Below are 17,083 nucleotides of genomic sequence, written 5' to 3'. Positions count from 1 at the left end.
TGGCAGGGGCCCACCTTAACACATGGGCATACCTGGTCACCTGGCAGGGTGCTCATAGCCTGTTTGTGGGGACATTGAAGCAATCGGGTGGAAAAAATATGAAGTTTAAGAAATTCACAATGCAGAGATGGAGAAAGAGTAAGGAGATACAGGTGAGGGAGAGGCGGGAACACAGGAACGCTCCCCGGGTTCCAGCTCAGCAGAACACTCCAGGATCTTCTTTCCCCTGTCTCTCCCTCTTCTCCTTTCTTTCTGTCTTCCCTTCCTTCCTCCCTCCCTGCTCTCCTCTCCCAGAGAGATGAGGAAGCAGGAGCAGTCTGAGGCTCAGTGGTTAGCTGTTATATATTACTGGTCACATATTTTACACTCGGCAGCATGAAAAAAGGGCATAAAATTGCAATTAAATGTCTGAACTGTTGCTATTTTGGAAATTAAAACAGCCTACATTATCCTCGGTGCAACTCTGCTTACTGACTCAGGGCTGAGAAGCAGTTATTCCCACCACTTTAACCGACTTCTTTCCCATAAAAACCCGTTGTTAATGGGTCCCCAGGGACCTCTGAAAATAACAAGATCTGTAATAAAGAAATTAATAACATGCAGAGCAGGCCACAGCTAAAAAGCTTTTTAGAATACATTAATGGTTCTGTTCTGAATGAGGGATATTTGCACCCACGCCCCTCCCTCCTGTGCTTGATGGCTGCTAGGTGCCAGGGTGGGAGGGAGATGAGTGGGCTTCTTGGCTGCAGTAGCAGCAGGGGTCATCCCAGTGATGGGGTGTCAGCCACCGCCAGGTGCCAGTCACGCTGGGGTGTCAGGCTCCCTGCAGACCACAGAGCCCAGCAACCCCCAGGCCTGCCCCTCTCTGCTCCCTCTGTCCCCCTCTTGCCTCTTCCCTGGTTCTCTGCTACCACTTCCCGCCTACACGCCCCTCTCCTGCCTCAGGTCGCTTTCTGTTCCCATCTGGTCCACTCTGGTTCCTGGTGCCGACTCTCTGCCTTTCTCCCTTGATCTGGACCTCTATAGCGCTTCTCTCCGCAGCTGCCTCCGTGTTTCCACGTCTTTTCTTTCTCAGTTTTGTTTTCCATCTCTCATTCAACATTCTGACCCTTCCTCAGTTTCTCTATCTGCAACTAGAGGCTTTTCTGTGTCTCCCTACATTTCTGCTGTCCATCCATATCTGCACATACATGTAAGGTGTGCGCTGCTTAACCTTCTGGGAAATGCCTTGACCTTGTGTGGACATCATAGAGTACACTTCCCCAAACCCAGCCCCCTGTGACGTCACTAGGAGACAGAATCTTATGGGACCATTGTTGTATATGTGATCTATTATTGATCAAAATATCATATGTTACATGACTGTATATGTGTAGGTTGCATGTGTATGCAAGTTTATATGTGTGTATGTCACTATATACATGTATATATGTATTGTATATATTATCTACATATTATACATAAATATGGTCTTTAGCTAACTCTCTGTCACCCTTGTACATCTTGGTTTCCATTCCTACTTCTCTGTCCCTGACCTTTCTGCCTCTCCCATGCCTTCAGAGCTGTATCTCACAAACTTCCACATACATTCAAAGCTCCTTGTCCTTTTGTACATCCAAGGCAAAGCTGGGATTTTTCTACACTTGATTTGGAAAATAAGTGGCCACTAAGAAAATATAGCTGTCTAGAAAGTGTGGCATTCCCCCCTGATATCCCATTTCCTTTCCACATGGGGCCAGGAAGACCTCTGGGACACATGCTGGGCTGTGGGGATAGGGGTCATTATCCACATAGGGCCCTCTCCCAGTGTTGAGGACAGGCTTTGGAATTAGACCACCTTCCAATTCCACACCCTTATCCACTTCTGCCCTGCTGTGGAACTTGGAGTAAATCATGGCCAGTTTTCCTATCTGTAAAAGGGGGAGGTAATTAATTTTTGCACATTTAGTGATCGAACATGGGCACAATGAATGGAAAGCAGAAATAGGATGGCAGAAACATTTTACAAGTGATGTTTCAGCTCTTCCCATCCAGAGATGGAGCCTATTTCTCCACCTTTTTAATCTGGCCTGGCCTGTGACGGGCTAGGACCAATGGGATACAGCAGGGTATCACTGCTGAACTTGACCTTCTCTCCTGCCTTTGCCATGAAAACAAGCCTGGCTAACCTGCTGAAGGATGAGGCCAGTGAGCAGATACTACCTGTCCCAGCTGAGCCATCCCAGGCCAGCCAGCCCGGGGCCAGGCAGGCAGCAACTGCAGACTGCAACAGAGGCCAACCCAGGTCAGCAGAACCACCCCACCAAGCCCAGTCTAAAGTGACCTGTGGAATCTTGAGCCAACAACAACTGCCGTTTTCAATATTTTTTCTTTTTTAAGAAAATAAACTTGCTTTTTAGTGGGAATTGGGAGGGAGAGCTGCCTGGGCAGGAATGGGATGAGGGTGTCAGAAGTGCAAGTCCTCGTGGACTCGTTCCTGGCTCTGGAGCTCACCAGTGGCATCTCTGCAGTCATAAAAAGTGGCTGCACGATAACCACAGTGCCCAGAGCATAGCAGCCAGTGGACACCAGCAAGGAGGTGGGCGTGACCACAGGAGCTCCTGGCATGTCAAGGGCAGCTCCGGGCCCAGAGCTCCCACAGTCAGGGGGTGCAGGTGGAGCCCAGGAGCGCCAGGGACCAAAGTCTCTGCACTAATTTTATCGTGTTCACTTTCAGCAGCATCTTGCTGTCCCATTTTAATTTTTTAAAACAAACTTAACCCATTTTTAAAGGTCCAGTTCAGTAGTGTGAGGTGGATTCACATGGTTGTGTCACAAATCTCCAGAACCTTTACAACTGGCAAGTTCTGTACCCATTAAACAAGCCCCCATGTCCCCTCCCCAGCTCCCAGCAACCACCATGTTACTTTCTCTGAATAAATTTGACTCCTGTAGGTCCCATGCAGCGTCTGTCTTTGGCGACTCACTTATTTCCCTTAGCATAAAGTCCTCAAGCTCACCCATGGTCTTTAGTTTTGGTTTGGCAAGCACTCTACCACTGAGCTACACCCCAGCCCTTTTTATTAACTTGGGATCCTCCTGCCTCAGCCTCCAGTGTGGCTGGGATTGTAGGCCTGCCCCCATGCCCTGAGGCTCCTCTGCATATTGATGTTGATGTGAGTCACTAAATTTGGGGGTACTTTTCTACTCAGCAAAAGATAACTGCTAAATATGGCTTCTTCATTACTCCTCCCACACACATTGGTTTTCTTTTTTTTTTTTTCTTCTGATGATTGATCAAAAAAAATTCTTTCTTTGTCCTCTAGAAATTTGAGAGTCACACATTCTATATCTGGTGTTCTAAAGGTTATCATTAAGGATATTTTTGCTCTTAGATTTTGGGTATCCATTACCAAACATAGCTCTACTAAAAAGGTACTTAGAACTTATGTGATTCACCTTAAAAAAAAGAAATTTGACATTTTTTCATTCTTTCTTGTACACACACACACAGACACTTTCAGGTTCAAATTGTGATATCAGTTTATTTAAATACTTTTTTAAAACTACCACTAGTTGTTAAAAATCACCAATGAGTGTTAGCCTTTCCTTGCTTATGTGGCCCACTACTTCCTGGTGACTTCGTTGTTCTTCCTTCCCTTCGTTACTCACCTTTTATCAGCTCTCAGCTGGCCTGTGAGTGGCACACTCTGCTTTCTCGGATGTCAGCTATGCCTTCAGATGACCTTCAAGTCTGAATGATGCTGTAGAACCCCAGGTTCCAAGCTGTTTCCCAGCAGCACATTAAAGACAGTCTGACTTTTTTCTTGCATCCAGTGCAGATGATGAGAAATCTCATGCCCGCTAGAGTCTCCTTTCTTTGTAGGGAATTTCTTTCTTTTGGTGGAGGCATCACTTTTAAGATTTCTATTAACTCCAGTAGATAGATGTTTGCATTTTGAAATCTAGTCTCTTTATATTTAACTTTTCTTTCCAACTTTTCTTCTCTTTTTCTCTTGGTGCTATGTTCTGGGAAAATCCTGCAGCTTGATTTCCAGCTCATTTATTTATGCTTTAGCCCCTCTAGGTTTGCATTTTTTCCTAATTAATTTCTTTGTAACTAAAATAATAAAATAATATAACATAGATTTTAGCCATGTAACCATCTTAGCCATGTTCAATTGTACAGGCCAGTGGCATTAAGGACATTGTCGTCTGCCATTACCACCATCTACCTCCAGAACTCTTTTAATCTTGCAAAACTGAAACTTGGTCCCCATCACACACAAACACCCCATACCCCCGCTGGCAACCCCCATTCTACATTCTCCATGAATCCTACTTATCTACGTATCTAAGTACGCCACACATACATATCTAAGGGTAACCATACAGGTTTTTCTCCTTTTGTGTCTGGCTTATTTCACTTACCATGTCCTCAGAGTTCATCTCAGAGTGTTGAAGCCTGTGCCAGAATTTCCTTTCTTCTCAAGCTGAATACTTCTCCACTGCACGTACACACCACAGTGTGTTGATCCATCCATCACCGGCATTGATGGACGCCAGGCTGCTTCCACCTTCTGGCTACTGGGAAGAGTACTGCCATGATATCTGTCTTGACGCCTTGTTTTCAATTCATCCGGGTCTATACCCAGAAGTGGAATTTCAGAATTATATGGTAATTCCATTCTTTTTTTTCTGAATATCTACACTGTTTACCACAGGAGCTGCACCATTTCACATTCCCATGAACCATAACCTGAGTGCACTGAGAATGTGCTTAACACGCTTACAGTGGTTACAAGGATGACGTGTATGTTCTGTGTATTTTACCCTAACTTATCCACATACTGATCGACACTTGTTATGTTCTGTGTACACACACATATACATACGTGTTGATTAAGTATGTAGACATACATACGTGTGTGTATTTTTTTGTGTACTGGGGGTTGAATCCAGGGGTGCTCTACTATTGAGCCATATCTACTCCCCCTTATTGTGTGTGACAGTGTGCTAAGTTGCCCAGGCTGGCTTCAAACTTGAAATCCTTCCACCTCAGCTTCCTGAGTAGCTAGGATTACAGACGTGAACCACCACAATCTACTATTTATTCTATTTTATATTTTAACATGTATATATAATTTTTTTAGTTGTAGACAGGCATGTTAGCTTTATTTATTTATTTGTATGTGGTGCTGAGGATGAACCCGGTACCTCACGCTGCTAGGCAAGTGCTCCACCACCGAGCTGCCGCTCCAGCCCCCTTACTATTTATTTTTGATAATGGCCACCCTAATGGGTGTGAGGTGGCAGGTCTGGATTTTTATTGGGATGGGCGCCCAGCCATTCCCACTGACGGGGTGAGGCGGGGTGTAGACAGAGCTGTGATGAGCTGCCAAGATCCTCCTGGGGTCCAAGGCGCTCATTTGGCTTCCAGCAGTGTAGCCTGCTGACAGCTCACATCTAAACTCCTCCCTCCCCAGGAATTGCCCTTGGCCGAAGGGTCTGGCTTCCCTCGGGACGCTCCTTCCCTGGGATGGCCTCCATCCTGCCTGATGCAGCAGTAAAAGGCCCAGCCTCACTGCCTCAACTCGGAACCACCCTGAGGGCCGTGCCAGTCCCACAGCCATGTGGCGGTTCACCTGCACCCTCCCCGTGCTGCTCCCTCACTGCAGTTCTTGGGAGCTGGTAGGACCAGATACAGGCTCGTATCCCCTCCTCAAGGGAAGCAGTTTGAGGACCGCCCCGCTGAACACTGAACACTGTTCAGTTCTCGGTAGATGGCCAGGAGGTGGTCAGGTGCAGCAGCGTCTGGTTGCCCGCCGTATGGCCCTGGCCTTGGGACTCTGCGTTGAGACCAGCCCACCTCAACCGGCAACCATGCCCCCAGTCCCCAGGCCCCACACAGCTCTGGCCCTAGAAGGCACTGACTCCTGTCAACACTTCGCTAAGTACTGCCATCTTGACCACCAGGCGCCTCAAGGGATGAAAGGTCCTCACCCAGACGCTGACCTGCAGTCTTGGTGTCCACAGGGTGGCCCACTTCACGCTGCATCCCTTGGAGCATGCTGGTTCCAGGAGGAAAGCCCTTCCCACTTAGACAAACTCCTACTGGTCCTTCTTAGTCCAGCCAAGTGACTCCCTTCATGAAAGCTTTCCTGATACCCCTCACCACTCCACACAGGTGGGAGGACAGACAGCAGCCCCTAAATTCCCTACACGCAGCTATGTGTTGCCCTACTAGACTACATGCCTCTTGAGGACAGAGTTTGGGTTAGAGTCTCCTGATGCCCCTCAAGCGCCTGGCCCAGAGCAGGCATTGTGACTGCAAGGGATGGGCCTGGCTCGGCCCTGGGAACACCCGGGGACCTGTCTGCTCTTGTTCCAGTAATGCCTAGACTTCTCAGAAGGGTTGGTTCTGTCGCAGGTGAGACTGTTCCACTGCCCAAACCCCAGGGGCCTGTGTCTGTCTGGGCACGTAGGTGCCCCAGCCAAGAAGGAAATGTCCCAGTTAGCTGGGACAAGGGGGAGGCAAGTGAGCTTTCAGGGTACACAGTGCAAGGAGGTGCAGACTCAGGCATCCACCTGCCCTGCTCACCCCTGAGAGTGAGCCCTCTTGTATTTCACCCCCAAGAACCTCACCTGCCTCTCCCTGGTCCCAGCCTGCCTTGGAATAATAGCAGTGTTACAGCCACACCTGACATATGGGAAACAGGCCTAAGCCAGTCACTTGACAGGCATTAAGTCACTTAATCTGCTCAACACCCTTAGAGATGGGAACCTCAACATCTTTATTTTATAAATGAGAATACAGGTGAGTGACTGCCAAGCTACACAGAGCTTTGCCTGCAGCCTGGTCTGGCATTGTGCCATCCTGACCCTGAAGAAGGAGTCACTTCCCTCCACGGAGTTCTGCCAGGTTCTCCCAACACCCTGAGACTGTTCCCACCTCTGGTCCTTTGCACATGCTGTGCCAAGCACCAAGTAAACTTCCCAAGTCATATTTCCCAGAGTCGTCCCAGCAGCCCTGTGCAGCAGGCACTGTGGTTTTCCCTATTTTACAGGTGAAGAAACTGAGTCACGGAAAGGGATGGTGGCTGACCTGTGGCCACCCAGAGTGCCAGCAGCAGAACTGGAAAAGGTTCTCTTCTCCTGCCTTCTCCCTGCCCCCGTACTCCTCTATGAGACCTTCCACCAACCCTCACCTCATCAGGTATTTATGGTTTTGCCCATAAAAGGACAAGCCATCCCGATAAGATAGAAACATTTTATGGGGCAACAAAAATATAGATAAAATTTTATAGCGCAAATCAGGGGGAGGAAAGTATTAAGTTCCACAAACACCTTTAAATTTTAAACAGCCCCCATCACAGGGTCCCTGGAGCCAAACTTAAATAATGGATCAGAAAAGGGATAAATCTCCCAGTCCCCTGTGTGATGGTCGGAGAGACCTGATCGACAAGCAGACAGGAAGGGGGAGGGCGGTGGCGGCCGGTGCAACGCTGGGCCCCGGCGGCCGCAGTGCGGGCACACAGCCTCGTCTTTATTGTACTTATAAAATATACATGGCCCTTTATTGAATTGCCTGCTGTCGAAATCTGCAAGAACGTTATTGCCTTTTACTGTCCTGGAGAGAAGCAGAGCAGCAACATCTGTGTAATTTCATAAGATGCAGGAGCCATAAATCTGATTGTGCCGGATATAAGATCGATCGTAAAAAGTCACGCATTGAACAGAGATCGGGGATGCCGGGAAGTGGCAGAGGCAGGAGCAGCTTGCAGGGTGCTGCCGTGCACCCCGCATGTGTGGTGCTAGGTGTGGCCCTGGCAGGCAGGTGCTGTGGAGGAGCAGGGTCCTCCCTGCAGTCAGAGCCTCAGTCAGACCCTGGTGCTGAGGGGAGGGACCCTACCCAGGTCAAAACCTTCCCCCGGCATGGGAGACCCACCGACAGGAGAGAAGCAAGAGCTGGAAGAGGCCCAGGATTCACTGTGCTTGGTTCACAGAAGGGACAGAAGGTGCAGACGCACACAGGCATACTCACTCCCTCACTATCAGAGACGCACCGGGGAACGCCAAGGTACAAAGGACATACGCCCCCACCATCCAGGATAACCTGGTTGCCTGATTCTTCCCTTGTATCAAAACCTGCCTTGTATTTTCATAAAAGTTCAGCTATTTTGGATAGACACGTAGACAAAGAGATAGAGATACAGATATTGACAGTCTGGATGGAGAAAACAAAACCCTTCTATTTCCCTCCATGCTCAGAACTGATGAGGAATAAGTCAGAGAGAGATAGGTCACAGTACCTGCACGAGGAGCCACCAGGCTGAATTGAAGGGTGTGGTTTAGGTGAGTTGCACAGTGGCTTCCTGGGATTCCTCCTGAACTGAATTTGTCCCTTCCACTTATGGGCTGTCCCCTGCAGGGGGTGGGCCTCCCAGGGAAGTCTCAGATCCCCCGTCAGGAGCAGGCCAGTGGGCACCATGCCTGGAGCAGTCCCTGGGGTCAAGACAACCCAAAAGCACCTGGGTAGTGCAGGCTGGGTTCCCACCAAATGCAGCAAGCTGAGTCTCACCTCATGTAATCCTTGTATAATCTGTTCACATAATCCCTGAGGGGTCTGCTGCAGAGACAGGCCAGAACTATTCCTCATGGAAATACAAATCCTCATAGTATGTCCACCCTGGTGTCTCCCCTGAGATGAAGTTCCAAGAAACTCATCAGAAAAGTAACCAGACAGGGAAAGGTCACATGAGACCGCCAGCTCTCTGAATGCTGTGAGTTACTCTGTCTTGGTCACAGCTTCTCTTTCCCTCCAGTTGTGTGAGAAGAGGCAAATTTTTAAAGGGCAGGAAAATAATGCAGAGATAGGAACTGATTGATCCCAAAGAGATGATCTTGCACTGAATAGCACTGAATTAGTTACTGCTGCTGTGTAACAAATTGTCCCAAAACAGAGGGGTTTGAGACAAGAACATTTGCTATCTCACATTGCTATTTTCTGAACATTTGCTATTTTCTTGGCGGTTTGGATCCTACAAGCTGTGATTTAGCAGGGTCCTCAGCTTCAGGGTCTGTCAGAGGCTGCAGTCAAGGTCTTGACTGAGGCTGCAGTCATCTCAGGGGTCAACTGGAAGAGGATCTGCTCCCAGGCTCCTGCATGATGTTGCTCACAGGATTCAGTTCCCACAATGCCAGCTGGGGACACTCTCAGTTCCACCTTATAGGACCCTCTCTGACATATCAGCTTGCTTCATCAAAGTGTGCAAGATGAGAAGACAATAGAGAGACTACTAGCAGTCCAAATATGGAAGACTTTTGCAACCTAATCCCAGAAGTGACATCTCATAATTTTTGCTGTATTTTATTCCTTAGCAGCAAGGCAAACTCAGGGGAAGGCAAATACACAAGGGCATGAATACTAGGGGGTAAGGACAATAGGCACCATGTGAGAAACTGCCTATCACAAGCACTCTTTCTAGAAGGTTCTCTTCCCCAGACACAAATAGACTCCAGAAGGATCTCTGAGATTTATGGTACAAGGGAGATGACAGTGAGAAGGCACACTAGTGAGTACAACTAGAGTCACTATGACCAGGACCAAAAAGTGGTGGCCCTGGATTCAAGAGTGAAATTCATTACACTGAAGCCTGAGACTTACTCCTCAGAGGGGATGCTATAGCAGGATTGTTCCTGCTACTAAACCACGACCAATCTCATCTTTCCTTGCCACCTTCCACAAGAGGTCAGGAAGTTGTTACTCTTTAAATTCCCAGTCTCGTTTGCCACTGGGATAGCCACACAACTCAGTTCTGATAATGAAATGTAAGCATTCAGGGTGAGTTCTGGATAAGAAATAGCTAGTGTCATCTGTCTGTCCCTCCTTTCTGCCTGGGACCCAGACATGTCGACCAGAGTGGTGGCAGCCAACTTGTGACTATCAGTTGACTGCCACAAAGCCATAAAGGACTGCCTGTTAAGAATTAGAAAGAAAGACCTTTGAAGGCATCATGGAGTGGGTCAGCCACCATAAGCAGCCACCTTTCTCCAATCTTTTTACATGAGAAAATAGACTCCTACTTGTCTGAGTCAATCTTGCTGTTTTCTGTTACCAACATAACCAAACACATCTATCTGGCAACTAGCAAGTGGTAACCCATGGGAAAAAGTGCAGCTTTGAAAATGGGTCTCCCCCTCTGCAATGCATTAACTGGTGTGCAGATTTCACAGGGCAGAGAGTGAAGAGAAAGGATTAACAGAAGTGCTGTCTAATTTGGCAAGAGTGTGCGAAAATGATCACTCTTATATACTACTGGCAGAAGTATAAATTGGATTAGCCTTATCAGAGAATAATTTGGAGATATATATATAATGCATATATATTGGGGGGGGTTTTGTTCAGAGCTGGAACTTAAACCCAGGGCCTCACATGTGCCAGGCAAGTTCTCCACTGCTGAGCTACACCTTGGCCATTAGCTATATTCATTATACTGTAAAATACATAAAGCCTTTGACTTAGAAAACTTGTTTCTATAAATCTATCCCAAAGAAATAGTCACGTGCCTGTGTGACATGATAAGCCTAAGAATGTTCATTGTAGCATCACTTCTAACAGCAAAAATTGGAAGAGACCTCTATTTCCATGGGCAGGCACACTTTTAAATAAGTTATGGTTGAAACCTATGTCACCCTCTAAGTATGGCTGCACTGGCCACATGTGGCTGCTGGGGACATGTGACTAGTCCAAAAAAAAAAAATTCTGATATAAGGTACACCTTGGATTTCAAAGATTTAATAATTAAAAAGAATGTAAAACAATTTCAATAATTGTACATTATTTGTGTGTTGGCATTGTAATACATTAGACATATCGAGCGAAGTAAAATACATTAGTAAAATTAATTCCACTTGTTTGATTATATTTTATTTTCATTGGGGCTACCAGAAAATTGAAATTAAAGTGTGGTTCACATTCTCTTCCTATTGGACAGTGCTGTTTAAACAAATAGAATCCTACACAGTCTTTTAAATAGTAAGGTAGATATGAGTGCACATTTGGAAACGTGCCCACAAAATGTTCTAAATTAATAAAGAATTTGTAGAAATAAAAAATTAGGATGGTCCTAATTTTGTAAAAGAAAAAAAAAAGCATTGTGCGTGTGGATAGAATTCTTAAAGACATACTAAGCCACTAACTTGGAATGAGCTTTGGGAATTGCTCTTTATTTCTTATGCTTCTATTATTATTATTATTTAATTTTGCTGCACCAAGCATGAATTCCTTCTGCAACTTAAATAATTTGTAATGGGAAAGAGAGGACAAGCAGCAGCAAGACAGCAGTTGTCACACGTTAGCCATAGAAACTTACACTTGAGAAGTGTAAATACAAGTGCAAGTACAGAGGGGCTGTTCAGGGAAGAAAGGTCAAGCAAGATAGCCAGCCAGGGTCCCTGCGCCACCGCGTGGCATCCTGAAGGCACCTGCCCACTGCTCTTCACTCCTGCACTAATTCATGCTCGTTGAATATTTTGACACCCTCCCTGACCTCTAGGTACCAGGCTAGATGCTGCTACTGAGTCCTCTGGAGCAAGGGGCCCAAGAGGTGAGTCCTCCGTGCTGCTCTCTAGCCATTTTGCATGTAGTGCACCCACTTGAGAAGTCTCAGGACAGACGCATTTGCAAATAAGGGAAGTGCACCTCCAACCAGCTTGGGTGCTGGTTGTCATTGTCATGGGGTCTTTACTGTCTGGCAGTCTCTAGAGCTTCAAGATTAGGCAAGGGGGCTGTGGCTGTGGCTCAGTGGTAAAGCACTTGCCTGGTATGTGTGAGGCACTGGGTTCGGTCCTCAGCACTACATATAAATAAAGTTATTGTGTCCATCTACAACAAAACATATATATGACATATATATATATATATATGGCAAGGGCTTAACCAGAGTTGGAATGCTGGGTTTATATCTGCTCAATCACTTGCACTGCCACCAGCCCTTGGTCAAATTGCTCAACCTGTGTGTACCTCAGTTTTATCTATAATATGGGGATAATATGAGCTTCTACCTCATATGCTTCCTGTGAAGATGAATAAATTAAAACCTTTAACATGCTTAGAATAATGCCTGGTGCACAGTGAGCAGTCCACAAATGTATTTTTTTGTTCTTTACACATTTAGTGATTGCTATAGTTTGGGTCTTAAATGTTTCCATGTGTTAAAGGCTTGGTGCCCGGAGTGGTGCTATTGAAAGGTTGTTGACACTTTAAAAGGTGGGTTTTAGTGAGAGGCCTCTAGGTCACTGGGAGCATGCCCCGGAAGGGGATGGGGAATACTGACTCCCTCCTTACTCTCTTTTTGCTTCCTGGTGATAAGGCCAGTGGTTTTGCTCTGCCATGTGCTCCTGCCATACTGTGCTCTCTCACCACAGGCCCAAAGCAATAAGGCCAACTGATCATGGACTAGAACCTCCAAAGTTGTGAACCAAAATAAACCTTTTCTCTTTATAAGTTGATTGTCTTAAGTATTTGTTATAGTGATGGAAAGCTAACACAGTGATTAACATATTAAACTTAAAAGAACAAAAAGTTCCCCAAATATTTGATACCTTTATGCAAGTATTCAATCAAAAACTTGTAGATGTAATCAAGTTCTGTTAAACACTGATTATGTCATTAATTATATATTTTCATTGATTAAAATCTCTTAAACACTGATGACAAATTTTCCCCATCCCCCTAAACATCTAGATTAAATCATGCATCTAATATTCAATCTTCTTTTAATAGCTTCAAACATCTTCAAAGTAGATGGACTGAACATAATGATCACCAATATGCCTGCTGCCTTGCAGCTAGGGAGGCTTTTACAGAAGTTTCTCTAAAATGGGTAAGGTGGATTTTTATGCATTTCTCCATTATTTCTGTTTTAGTTAGCTCTTGTATCATTGTGACCAAAATAACTGAAAAGAACAATTTAGAGGAGGAGAAGTGTATTTGGTGTTCATAATTTTGGAGTTCTTAGTCCAATGCTCTGGGCCCAAGTTGAGGCAGTATATCATGAGAGAAAAGCACTGCAGAAAGAAGCTGCTCTTTTCCTGGCAGCAAGGAAGGAAGGAGGACGGGGGAGAAGAAGAAAGAGAGAGGGAAAAGAAAGAGAGAAAGGTCAGGGGGGCAGTTAGAACAACTCCTCCAGGACATGCCCCTGGTGACCCATCTTCTCTAACCACATCCCACCTTCCTACAGTTCCCACCCAATCAGTCCACTCAAACCAGGGTGGACTGATCAGGTTACAGCTTCTATAATCCAGTGATTTCGTCTCTGAAAATTCTTGCATGAACAAATTTTGGGGGACACCAGATATCCAAACCATGACAATTTCCATACTTGTGTTTTACCTTCCTGAGGTTACAGTAATCCTGCCAGATCTAAAAGAGAAAGGACACCCTGGGCAGAACCAAAGTTGCAGTGTCAGGGTGCAGGACCAGTCATGCCTCCTACAGTGACACCTGACCAAGCAGTCGTGATGGGGATGCGCCCCTTCTCGGTGAGGTTCCCCAGCTGCTCACTGAGATTCCCCAAGCCCGTCTATTCTTGCAACCTGGCACCTCCTCACCCTTCCCGTGTTCACTGAGGAATCTGTCACCATGGCATGACCCAGGTAACAGTTGCCTGGGAGTTCTTTAGAAGTGTGACTTCCTGGAGCCTCCCTTGTCAGGTAGAGGGCAGCAAGGCCTCAGATAAATGGGACATTGGGTTGGGCAGAGGATGTAAAATGTTTTTGCCTCACTGTTATTATTGTTGTTGTTCCCTTCCATTCATTCTTGAATTTTCAAAGGGTCAAGTTTAAGAACCCCACTTGTGCATGAAGGTGGAATCACCAGAGCAGAGGAAAACTTGCTGGACCACATACCCCCCAGGACCTTGTCAGGGAGTCTGTATGATGCAAATTGCCATGTTCCTAGATATGCAGCAAGACTCATCATGACACCTGGCAGGCCCTGTCCCTGATCCCACCAGTGGAAAGTAAGGTGATGTCAACTGGCTGCCTGCCTATCTTCATATCCACCTTGTCCAGAGGCTGCCTGGCACTCCTCCCCACCCACCCCCACATTCCACACCTTCTTGAGTCCTACATTTGCACTCCAGGCCCAGGGTGGAGGTGAGAGAAAGCAGTAAGGGGAGCAAGAGAGTTCTTATTACCGTCCTGCCATGAGGGGAATTCATGTTTTCCAGGATTGAGAGGAGCGTAAAGGTAAGTTTCCTTCTTGGGTCTTTACATGGATTCTTCCCTTGGTCCCCTGACCCAGACAAATGCCCCTTATTCCAGGAACTAGCTCACTCCCTCCTCAGCTCTGGACAATTGTGTTTGGCTTGGCTCTGCTAGGGTGTCAGGCCTCCCCACTGAGAGTTGAAGACAAGCCCACATTTGGTCTACAGGAAGCACCTATGTCAGGTGCACCTCAGTCAGGACAGAGCTCAGGAGCAGAAACCACTGTCACATGGACACCTCTTGTTTGCTTCCAGCAGCCAGACTTCTCAGGTGAGGATCAGAATCAAGTTCCTGCTTTGGGGGCCACATGGTAAGCTCTCCACTGAAGCTCCTCTGACTAAGCCTAAGGGCTGGGGGAGGACCTTATGCTTATACCCCTGGGGACTGGGATCCTGGCACAACAGCTCTCTCCAAAACACACCCAACGATCTTTTAGCAGCTGCCATCCTGCCCCCTTCATACGCCTGGTGTGGAGAGGAATAGGAGGGGCATCTAATCAGCCTCCCAGACACATGCTTTCTGCAGGTCCCACACCATGGTTGGTCTCCTGATTCCCACTGGTATCTGAATGTCTTTGCTTAGGGCTTGGTCAGAATCAACATTCCATAATACTGTTAGCAACACAAGAATCAGAACTATAAGAAAATTGCTACAAATTTCCAGATAGATGCAATATGGGAAAAAATAACAAATTGTCAGTGGACATCTAATTTGCCATACTGAGCTTGAGATGGAAAACATTATTTATAGAGTTCTGGAGAGGAAAGGATTGTGATCCCAGCATTGTATATCCAATCAGATGTTATTCCTTTAGGATAAAAGAATTTCAGGGCTCAGTGGGTAGTTCAGGGATAGAGCATGGCTTAACATGCGTGAAGCTCTGGGTTCAATTTCCAGCATCCCTCCCTCTAAAGGCCCCCCCAAATTTCAGACCTGTACTACCAATATATTCTTTCCGAAAAAGTTATTCAAAGAAGAATCAAGTCAAGATAAAAGACTTTGTAAACTGTGATCTGCAAGAAACATGGGTAAGAAATCAAACCTGTTAAACTGGTAGCTCATTCTAACCAAAGGCTGACAAATGTGGGTTGTAACATTTTAAGTTATCTTCAAAAAGAATTCTTGAAATATGAGGCATACGGTGAAAAAATTAATAATAATATATACTTTACCTTACATGCTAATTTAATGTTTTTGAAGTGTGGATGGCACAGGTTCTAAAGGTCAAATCTTGTTTGGAGAAAAGGATGGAAGTTATAGAAGTCATTTAATTTTTGACATTGTTAGAAACATAATTTTGAATATGTTTGTTGAATCTTTATGTTAAACGTACTTCTAGAAAAGCACATAAAATTATAAAAAACGAAGAAGGGAAAAGATCAAGGGAATAAAGCAGAAAAGGAAATGATAGGAAAGTGGAAAAAACAGAAAACAACACAAGACGTTAAAAGCAAGACCAATAACTAACTGCAAAGATTTTAGTGATTAAATCCTCCTTTTACCAAAATGAAGATTCTTAGATAGAATAAAAAAGAAAAACCTAGTCCTAGCTCTCAATTCCAGTTCCCGTCGTTTACTGTTGAGTAACAAACCACCCCAAAATTCAGTGACTTAAAACGACAATGAGTTGCTATTTCCCACGCTCCCGTGGGCCTGGGATGGTAGCAGGCCTGGCTGGGGTGTTCTGTTCCCTGGGGAAGGGACTGGGTCACTCAGTTGTGTTCTGAGGGGGCTGGGCAGGGAGTCCTCTGTCTCCTGCCGCGCCTCATTACTTAATATTCTAGCCTGAGCTTCCTCAAGTATGGCAGCAGGCATTTCCAAACACAAGCAGACCTTGCCTCTTGAAGTCTAGGTCTGGAGCTGAGGCAACGGCCCTTCCTCTGCTTTCTATTGGTCAAAGCAAGACACAAGGCCATCCCTATTGGATGGCAGGGCAATAGATCCCGCCTCCTGGTGGGTGGAGCCAAAGGGAAAGGCTTTATGGCGGTCAGCTTTGGCCATCTTTTTTAGCGACTACCTCAATTTTGCTTTAGAAGAGATTCAGTTAACGTTGAATAATTATGAAAGATCTAAAGTATACCAGTATATTCCTGGAAAATGCAAATAGAAGAGAGTCCCTTGACGTAAAAATATATCTAGAGAAAAAGTATTAATTAGAACTGAGGGTTTTTTTTTTTAACAATTGTGTACTGATGAGATGTACAATCATTCATTAAGAAAATGTGGTAATATCCATTTGTTGAACATTTACCTGGATAATTTTGTTTAATCTCATAGCAGTTATGTGAAGTAAATGCTATTCTTTGTCCTACTTCACAGATGAAGAAGTTGAGACTTAGAAATATTAAGTAATTAATTGATTTTGTAAGGGAAAGAACCAAGATTTGAACCCAGTATCCTAACACCAGAGTTAGTCCTCAATCACTGAGTGAGTGGTTTATCATGAATCTGACTCAGTCACACAGACAGATATACTGAAAAAATATATAAAGCAAAATCTTTAATGCAAGGAGAATTTTATAAAACCACAACTAGAATGGGAGATTTTAAGACACATGTCTCAGAATTTAACAGATCAAATATTTTAAAAATCAAATAGACTATCTAAATAACAAAATCAACAAGATTGTTGTAATATATCCAGGTAGAATTTGAACAGGGAATACTCTTGTTTTCCTCAAATGCTCACAGAACAAATAGACAAATTGATTAAGTAATGAGTCTCAAAATAAGCCTCAATAAATTCCAAACACTAGAAACTACATAGGCAATTTCAACAAATCAATAAGAAAAAGACAAATGACCAGACAGAAAAATGGGCAAAGGATAGAAA

General features: G+C 45.3%; 1 protein-coding gene across 1 annotated transcript in view; it reads right to left on the bottom strand.

Annotated features, from left to right (window-relative positions):
- Positions 1 to 4,424: 4,424 nt before the first annotated feature.
- LOC124964793 (uncharacterized) overlaps positions 4,425 to 17,083 on the bottom strand; it is a 66,011-nt gene continuing 53,352 nt past the window's right edge. Inside the window, exon 3 of the mRNA XM_047525456.1 lies at positions 4,425 to 4,624. Within this exon, the coding sequence (XP_047381412.1) occupies positions 4,425 to 4,624 (200 nt within the window). The remainder of the gene's footprint in view (positions 4,625 to 17,083) is intronic.

The sequence above is a fragment of the Sciurus carolinensis genome, chromosome 14 (assembly GCF_902686445.1).
Source record: "Sciurus carolinensis chromosome 14, mSciCar1.2, whole genome shotgun sequence".
Lineage (NCBI taxonomy): Eukaryota > Metazoa > Chordata > Mammalia > Rodentia > Sciuridae > Sciurus > Sciurus carolinensis.
The sequence above is the reverse complement of the archived record's forward strand: the minus strand, read 5'-3'. Positions and strand labels throughout refer to the sequence as shown.